The sequence below is a fragment of the Silene latifolia genome, chromosome 5 (assembly GCF_048544455.1).
Source record: "Silene latifolia isolate original U9 population chromosome 5, ASM4854445v1, whole genome shotgun sequence".
Taxonomy (NCBI): Eukaryota; Viridiplantae; Streptophyta; class Magnoliopsida; order Caryophyllales; family Caryophyllaceae; genus Silene; species Silene latifolia.
In genome coordinates, this window is record NC_133530.1 from 52,761,672 (window position 1) to 52,770,263 (window position 8,592).

The 8,592-nt window shown below is 37.5% G+C and overlaps 1 protein-coding gene across 1 annotated transcript; it reads left to right on the forward strand.

Annotated features, from left to right (window-relative positions):
• Nucleotides 1-3,695: 3,695 nt before the first annotated feature.
• On the forward strand, nucleotides 3,696-6,382 carry LOC141657403 (H/ACA ribonucleoprotein complex subunit 1-like protein 2). The gene is made up of 4 exons (XM_074464636.1): nucleotides 3,696-3,966; nucleotides 4,078-4,226; nucleotides 4,638-4,753; nucleotides 5,882-6,382. The coding sequence occupies exons 1-4, from the start codon at nucleotides 3,813-3,815 to the stop codon at nucleotides 6,054-6,056; spliced, it is 594 nt and encodes a 197-aa protein (XP_074320737.1). The 5' UTR covers nucleotides 3,696-3,812; the 3' UTR covers nucleotides 6,057-6,382.
• Nucleotides 6,383-8,592: the final 2,210 nt, after the last annotated feature.

Here is an 8,592-nt window from a genome sequence, read left to right on the forward strand (position 1 = left end):
TAGCTAAGTTGTTGTGTCTTGGTCGAGTCTGTATGGTTGTTTTTAGGTATGGGTTGAACTTCGGGGACGAAGTTCCTTTTAAGGAGGGAAGACTGTAATACTCCGTATTTATAAGTCTTAGGGTACTCTATCGAGTAGCCCTTACTCTGTCGAGTAAGGGTAGGTTGCGAGATAAAATAGTTTTCGACTGTTGGGTACTCGATCGAGTAGTGGGGTACTCGATCGAGTAAAGGGGTACTCGATCGAGTACCTTGGGTACTCGATCGAGTGTCCGGTTTTACGGGGAGTTTTCTCGGGTTTTGTTAATTACGCGATTAAGGTATTTAAACATATTCGTCATTGTTTTAAATCACTTTTTACAAAACCTAAAACCTGTTTAAGAGAGAAAGCAACTAGTTCTTCTTCCTAATCGCGTTCTTGACAATTCCGGAGTTCGAGGACGGTCGGTTTCGTATCGTAGTTCGTGTCGTTGGATTCCTTGCGTCGAGGGTAAGCTTTTAATATAGTTTTTATAATGTTTTGTTAAGATTGGTTAAACCCTAATTTAGGAATTGGGGGTTTTGGTGTGTAGTTTGTGATGTGTAGTCTTTATGTGCTGTATGATAGGAGGAGAATTCGTAGAGGAGCCGTTTTGATACAGCTGTAGATACCGTCTGCGTGTTGTGCTTTCCAGGTAGGATTTCCTACTCGGTATTAGTCCCATAATGGGATATTGGTGATGTCTTTGTAGTTAGTTGTTTGATATGATGATTGTGATTGTGATTGTGATTGTGGTTGTGTTTGTTGATGGTTCTCGAGATGCGTTCTCGGCTGAGTGGGGTCACTTGCGGGAGTGATCTCACGCCCTAGTTTCGCCCTTCGTGGAACCCGCCACGAAAGGGGATGTGCACATTAATGAGCAGGGTTATCGCTCGTACGATGAGCGGGGCTTAGGTGGGAACGGTGCGGTCCCCCAGCTGGCGGTGGTCCAGTGGACGATCGATGATTGAGACGGTTGGTTGGATGTGTGTGTGTGTGTGTGTGTGGCAGTTCAGCTGTCTGTTTATCTTGTTGTTGATATATGTATTGAATTGTGTGATTAGTACTGACCCCGTTTAAATGTTTTAAAAACTGTGGTGATCCATTCGGGGGTGGTGAGCGATTATTGAGCGAGTGTGATATGACGCGTATGGATAGCCGGGATGAGTCATCACGTGGCGGTTAGAAGTCTTCATTGTGTCGACGAAGTCTAGTAGCTTTGATAGTTTAGCTGTAGACCGTATGAGAACCTTGTAATTCCTTTAATTAGTTTTGGGTTTGAACATGTAATCACTTAATCTATAATTACTTTAAAAGTACGTTTCTTTATTGTCTTATGATATTCAGTACCTCGGGCAACCGAGATGGTAGTATCCTTATACCTGAGTGGTCCTGGTAAGGCACTTGGAGTATGGGGGTGTTACATTTCTATCCCTTATTTCGGGGTTTTTCCATTTATTCGTGGGTTTAGTCTCATCAGTAATATAGTCAAGAGTGGTTCGTTGATGGTTCGTAGCGTGTTCTTTCAAATGATACAAGTGATTTGTCAACGATCTTTGGAACCAGTCAGAGGTAAATTTTATCTCATAAATCAAACAAAAGATCCCCTCAAAAGCTACATGAAGATAGCAATAATAGGCAGGGCCGTCTCTGAGATTTCAGGGCCCTGTGCAAAAACTTAAATCGGGGCCCTATATAGTATTTTTCAACTTAAAGTATAATTTTAATCCCGACTACTAAGGTATCAAAGCTCTATTAAATTAAGATGGCACAAAAATGAGACCATCTTTATAAGTTTTATATTAATTTAAGGTGGCATAAAATAATATTAAAGTATAAAGACTGTCCGGATAAAACTATATTTAACTTAGCTCAAATACTTAAGGTTCATCAAAACAAAACAAAAAATGACAACCATAGTAGTAGTCGAACCTGGGACGTTATGCTACATGAATAACTTATCAGTACAATATGAACCACTAGACTACATTGGGATTATATGACAATACTCATTGTTGAAACATTGTTATCTAATATTTTCGATTTTTGTCATGCTCCCAAGACCGGTTTTGGGCCAAAAATTTTGGGGCCCTGTGCGACCGCACGGGCTGCACACCCTCAACGACAGGCCTGATAATAGGACGAGCCGAATTGTCAGATGCTGTTTTGAGATTCCTAATTTATAAGAAAATTATTTTTCTTTGGTTTCCATTAGATTTGTTTTCGATTATACCTATCATTTGTAAGTGTCATATGGCGTTCTATTAATGAATTGTTCTTTTCTCTAAAAAAAAAAAAATAGAGTTCAGCAAAAAGATTGTAACTTTAATCATAAGAAATGCAAACATTCAACAACAAGAGAAACACAAACTAAGGAAAGTGAAATTGATGAATGGAACAAGAAAATAAAGAGTAGTAAAGAAAATATACCAATAAGGATGAAGGTAAATAAGCTTATTAAATTGATTGCTTGAATAAAATGAAGAACAAGAGTTTGAACTTTCTCCCCCAATATTTTCTCCAACTACTCCCTTTTGATCTAAAAACAAGTATATGGAATTGTGTTTTTTAAAATTAGGTCTAGCTATTTATACAAAGAGGTCCAACAACAAGATTACAAAGGTCGAAATTAGAAACAAGCCCAACGTCCCTCTACCCGGCGTTCCCAACACCGGCCGCACCAATGAAATGCCGGACGGAGGGAGATGCCCCTTGTTTGAGAGAGATACACCCACAAGGCTTATTCGATACACCCCATGAGGTCCATTTGCACCTTGGCTGAGGAAGATACATCCACAAGGCTTGGAAGAGCTTCAAGACGACTTTAAATCTCCGCTTCTCTTCTTACAAATAGTTCCGTCTTCCAAACGACCTCTTACTTCACCTAGAAAAGTGTGAAATGTTACAATAATCTTGCAAGGCAAAGTGTAAAGTAGGTAAATGCAAATTGATTATGGACTAAGACTAAATTAGCTTAAGAGTGCATCAAAATGAGATAAAGTGAAGGGTTTTTGGTCAAAATTGTAGGGTGATAACGTAGTTATCAAATCCCCAATTTATAGTCGAGTCATATGTGATGTGTCCATCGACATCTACCTTGTGAAACATATAAACAAGATATTAATACATCACAATTCACAATAAAATAACGTTATATATTGTTTGGAAACACGGAATTGATATCATTTTCATGATTTCAATTGTATAAATTCAAATGTTTGAATTCAATTCCACAATTGCGTTTGGGAAACACATGGAGTTGGAATTAGAATTGAACTTGGGCGAGACGGATATGGGTCAAGGTCATTGGATGTTTTATATTTGAAACGACTATTATATGGTAGGTATTTGGGAATCTCAAATTTTAACTAGCTTGTAATTGATAAAGAATTAAGTCAATTCTAATTCTAAATTCTAGGGGTTCTCAAACAATTGAAATGTATCAATTACGGACTTCAATTTCAATTTAAGGTTTCCAAACATGCCATTAAATTAAATTTGTTTTATAATGATTATTATGAGGTTTTTTAATACTTCGAACTTACTATATCGAACTTCGTTGTTTGAGTCGGGTCATACCAAGTTCATTGTGTTGGTTAGGCTTGGACCAAAACCCAACCATCTACTCCCATTATCCACCCAAATTCTATAAAACCCTACTACCAAATACCAATACTCAGCATTTCCATCGCAGCCCATCTTCACTCCCAATTCTTAAACCCTAAACTACTAAACCCTAATTGCGCCTCCCTTTTACAATTTCTCTCCCTTACTAAAAACTCCATTAACGAACAATGAGACCACCAAGAGGCGGCGGTAGTTTCAGAGGGCGCGGTGGCGACCGTGGCGGTCGAGGATTCGGCGGTGGACGCGGTGGTGGTGGTCGGGGTTTCGGCGGCCGTGGTGGTGGCGGGTTTCGTGACGAAGGCCCACCTTCTGAAGTCACCGGTTAGCTTTAACTTTCATCTTACATTATTGCTCTTTTGTGTGTTCTTCATTGATTGATTCAATTTTATGATTTTGATTTTGTGTTTTTGAATTTGTGATTTGGGGTTTTAGAAGTATCGACATTTGTACACGCATGTGAGGGAGAAGCAGTGACAAAGTTGACGAACGAGAAAGTTCCGTACTTTAATGCCCCCATTTACTTGCAGAATATGACTCAGATTGGTAAAGTTGAGGAAATCTTTGGTCCCATTAATAAATCTGTGAGTCCCTTTTCTCCTTTTGTTTTCAGGTTTTTGATTAATCGATGACGGTTTTAAGATGATGATTTATGTTTGCTGACCCCAAATCATATCGGGATATGGTTATGTTGTCGTTGTTTTGGTTGTATTGGGCCAGAGGGGTAACGACCATTTCCCCTCCCCTCAAATGCCTCCATCTCCATAGAAAATCATTTCCCTCCAAATCCACCTATCGAAACAAGTCATATGTGTTGGGGGTGTTATTGAAGCATATTTACGACCTTAGTGAGTTCTTGGGGTGAGGCTGTGGGACTTGATTTGTTGTTAGTTTAGACGACGGTCTCATTCACTGTTTTTTGGTGTTCCCTTGCTAGGATTATATAAAAGTGTGTATTTTTGGTTAATTTGTTATTTGTATTGGGTGAAATGCAGTTTTTTTCAGTGAAAATGAAGGAAGGAATAGTTGCTACATCTTATTCACCTGGTGATAAGTTCTACATAGACCCTGCAAAGCTCTTACCTTTGGCCAGATTTCTACCCCAGCCTAAGTAAATTCTCCTACTCCTTTTTTGTGTATCTTGTAACTATGATTACATATGTATTGTTAGCCTTCATGTGACATTTATAATGACGCTGAGGTTGAATAGGTTATAAGCACATTTATGCTTCTAACCACAATCTTCATTATTATGGTCAAGATTTGTGTAGATAGTTGAGTTTATAAATTTTAGTCATATGCAATTAACATACACTGCCTATGTTCCATCGTATAATTAATTGACAATGCATGCTAACAGATGCTAATATCCTTTCCTACTTTGCATAGATTTTTTTTATTGATTCATTCGTAGTATTACTTTTAGTTGCTACTCTTTTATGTTTGTTAGCCAGTGTGTTCTTGTACTGTTCCAATCATTCACACTTTAGAAAAAGTAGACCTTGTATACTTCCTGAGGGTCTTTGTTCAATGGTGGAGAAAGTTATTGTTTTTTCTCATGCACTTGGTTTGCATAAACTACTGTTTGCAACTTTGCATTACAAGTGTCTAGCACCCTATTCAGTGTCTAGGCCTACATTGCTAGTGGCTTTGTTACTCTTTTGTCTGCCTTGCAATTATGTCTGGTTCGATGCAGTTGTTTATCTTAACCTGATATTTAAATGTTATTAATAATGTGCTTGCTGACATGGGGTAAGATACTTAATTCCTTGCTATATGGCTGTGCAGTGCCAGAGTTCCTTGAAATAGTAGTCAATACCTTTGTTTACCCTGTTAATGGTTCGTGTTTGAAGCCCGGCGTTCTCATAAAATCTTACACCCTGTCACATTGTTGGAGTTGGACATGATCCACAATGGGGTCTTTAATCTAGGTTCAAAGCGTAACCTAATTTTTAAGTTGGAACGTACCAAAATCTTAGCTATTATTTCTCTCCTTGTTCAGTGATCATGAGTGCCATTTGCATGTGAGAGCCTATTGGGATGGTTTAATTATTTCCCCCCCACTTCTCTCAATATGGCTCATTTGCCTTTTCCAGTGAGGAAATTTTGGATAATTCGGCTTAATAACCAAAATAGCGGGAGTTGTAAATTTGTAATTTTGCATGATAGAACTACTGCTTAAGTTTGACTTTGTAAAATGTCAATTTAGCTGATCTTTTATTTTGAATTGTAACCGCAGGGGACAAGCACAAGCTGGAAGAGGTGGTGGTCGTGGGGGTGGTTTTGGAGGAAGGGGTGGTCGTGGTGGTCGCGGTGGAGGTGGTTTCCGAGGAAGGGGAGGTCCAGGACGTGGAAGAGGTGGTCCTCCAAGGGGACGTGGTGGTTTTAGAGGGGGCAGAGGAGGAAGATTTTAAGGGCAGAGGAGAAAAAGGGCGGTGGTGTGCGTTTGATAGCCCTAGAACTTTGATAAGCAATCTTGATGCCTCAGGCACATTTTTATTTGTATCGGTACTAGTTAGTAAAACCTTGGATGCTGTTCATGTAATTGGTTTAATTAGAATTTCCAGTTATTTTAATAGCTGTTCACTCGTCTATGTTTTCCGAGTCTAAGCACTTTGATGTTAGAATGGTACTAGATAGAAACCCTGCATTTCAAAAGGCTGTCAAATTTGCCGTGTGTTTTACTTCAGTTGTACTCGTTATTGAGATTGCATTAGCCATTAGAATTGGCTTCACCTTCGCTCGGCTATTTAAGTGGAAGGTCTATTTTAATATTTTTTTTCCTACAGAACTATATAACGTAAGAGCTCTTAGGGACATTGTTACGTCTATTATTAGGATTACAAGCCATTCAAGTGAAAGTAGCACAACCATGAGAAGATAATGTTGGGTATTAGATGTATCTTGATAGAGTTTTGTGTATAGATTGGTATAAGCTTCATTATGCAGTCACTACTAAAAATTGAAGAGCAAACGAAGAAAGACCAGACTTAAGTAAATAGGGATAGAAAATGTGCCCCCGTCATGGGAGAGGTATTTCAATAACGCTATTGAGAGCAGGGACGACCCATTGGATTTGGAGGTCCTGTTCCAAATATTAGGTGAAGGCCCTTACGATGATCGTCTCGTATTTTTTATAGTCATAAGAAAATATGAGACCTTTAATGTATGAGGAGGCGTAATATTCAAAATTCAAATATTATAAATATAAAATTAATCGCGTTAATTATTCGATTTTAATCATAAAACTTTAGTTATATTATTTTGTTTCTTGTAAAAACAAACAGTCTCTCTATTTCTTCCAATTAGCGTATTTATACTTTTACTTCTATGAGTAAAGTAATTTGAAAAATAAGGCTACAATAAAAAATTTAGTACGGTAAGTGCATCATCGATAATAACATGCATATTTGTTAAGTAAAATAAGATCACTTTTCTAAGAATTCTAACACCATTCTTATTTAAGACCGTCTTAACTTATAGACTGTTTTCACACCCGATTCAATTAGAAGTAGAAGTAAAACAAGGGAGTTAGAGGTTTCAGGTTAAGATGGTCATAAGTAACTAAGGCCAACATTTTTTTAAAAGCAACAAAATTATCTAGAGTCACTTACACTAAAATGGTGGATTGCTTTTAAATATTGAAGGGGATACTCCATACAAATGAACTTTTAAAATATACGAAGTCAAAATTAACAAGAGATTTAAAAAAAGAAGAAGAAAGAAACTAAAATAATTAATTAAAGCTAACTAATGAAAAAAAATAATTAACTAGTTGACTGAGTCATCATTCATCAATTATCAATTAGTTTACGAGCCTATTGTTATGTACGAGATCGAGGCCGAAAATGAAAATACAACAAAAAATCCCAAAAATAATTGATGTAAAACGGAAAATGGAAATACAACAAAAAAAAAAACCCAAAAACTAATTGATGTAAAATGACAAGAAGAGGAATCAATCCTAGGAACTAGGTAGGCTTTCTTTGTTGTTTGTTATTAGGCCTATTACCACTATGCCATAGGAATGCTTGTTAACATTATAAAACTTAATTACATACTTAACCAATAACTCTTTTTAGATGAGGCCCCCAAACCCATTGAGCCCCGGTTCGGTGAACCGAATTGAACAGGGTCTGGGCCGCCCCTGATTGAGAGACCGTCTCTCTTAAAGTTTTGTGATTCCTAACTGTTGTGAGAAAAACTATGATTACATTAGGTCATAACTAGGCTTATAGGGAGTATATATCTAACGGAGAGTGACAAGTAAAAATAAAATTACTAGACAACCCTTTCTAATGTTTTTGGTGCATATCTTGAATGGATCCTCATCTTGAAAGATGAAAGCCAAGTGATATTTGAAGCAATGCATAACAAAATAGTAACACATTCCAAGTAGTGAGTTTATCGGCATAGCATCAGTTACAACTTACAAGCCTTATTAATAGTCCTACTTGATCAAATACATAAATATAAATCTAGTGGTTTCGATTGTTGTTGTCTTTCAGTCGCTTACTGCCACCATACTACATATCCGAGGTCTGTAAGAGTAAGTTATCTTGAGCCCACAACCACCGTCACTGGGGTCAAAGATGAAAATTACTCTACTCAACAATTGCATTAGTGGCATCCATAATCCATTAGAGCGAGCAATGCCCAACATAAACAAAACAACCTCCTCAACTAATTCAATCCTTGACTACTTTGCAAAGGGTAATGATGCTTAATTCGAGAGAGCCAATTGCAGTTGATGTGATTCGATTCCATCACTTGTCCTTGAAACAAGTAAGAAGAAAGTATTTCAAATGGAATAATTACAACCATTGTCGATTGTAGTGCAACACTGCAACGCATCTCAATGCAACTATGTCAAAGGATGATTGCAAGGTTAACTAACTGTTGGAATTGAGAAGAATCCCCAATTCTTATTTCAGACCAAGGTATCCGTCT

Coding starts and splice junctions, on each gene's coding strand:
- LOC141657403 (XM_074464636.1), top strand. CDS start 3,813: ATGAGACCACCAAGAGGCGGCGGTAGTTTCAGAGGGCGCGGTGGCGAC. Junction 3,967..4,077: donor CCCACCTTCTGAAGTCACCG/GTTAGCTTTAAC, acceptor TTGGGGTTTTAG/AAGTATCGACATTTGTACAC. Junction 4,754..5,881: donor AGATTTCTACCCCAGCCTAA/GTAAATTCTCCT, acceptor TTGTAACCGCAG/GGGACAAGCACAAGCTGGAA.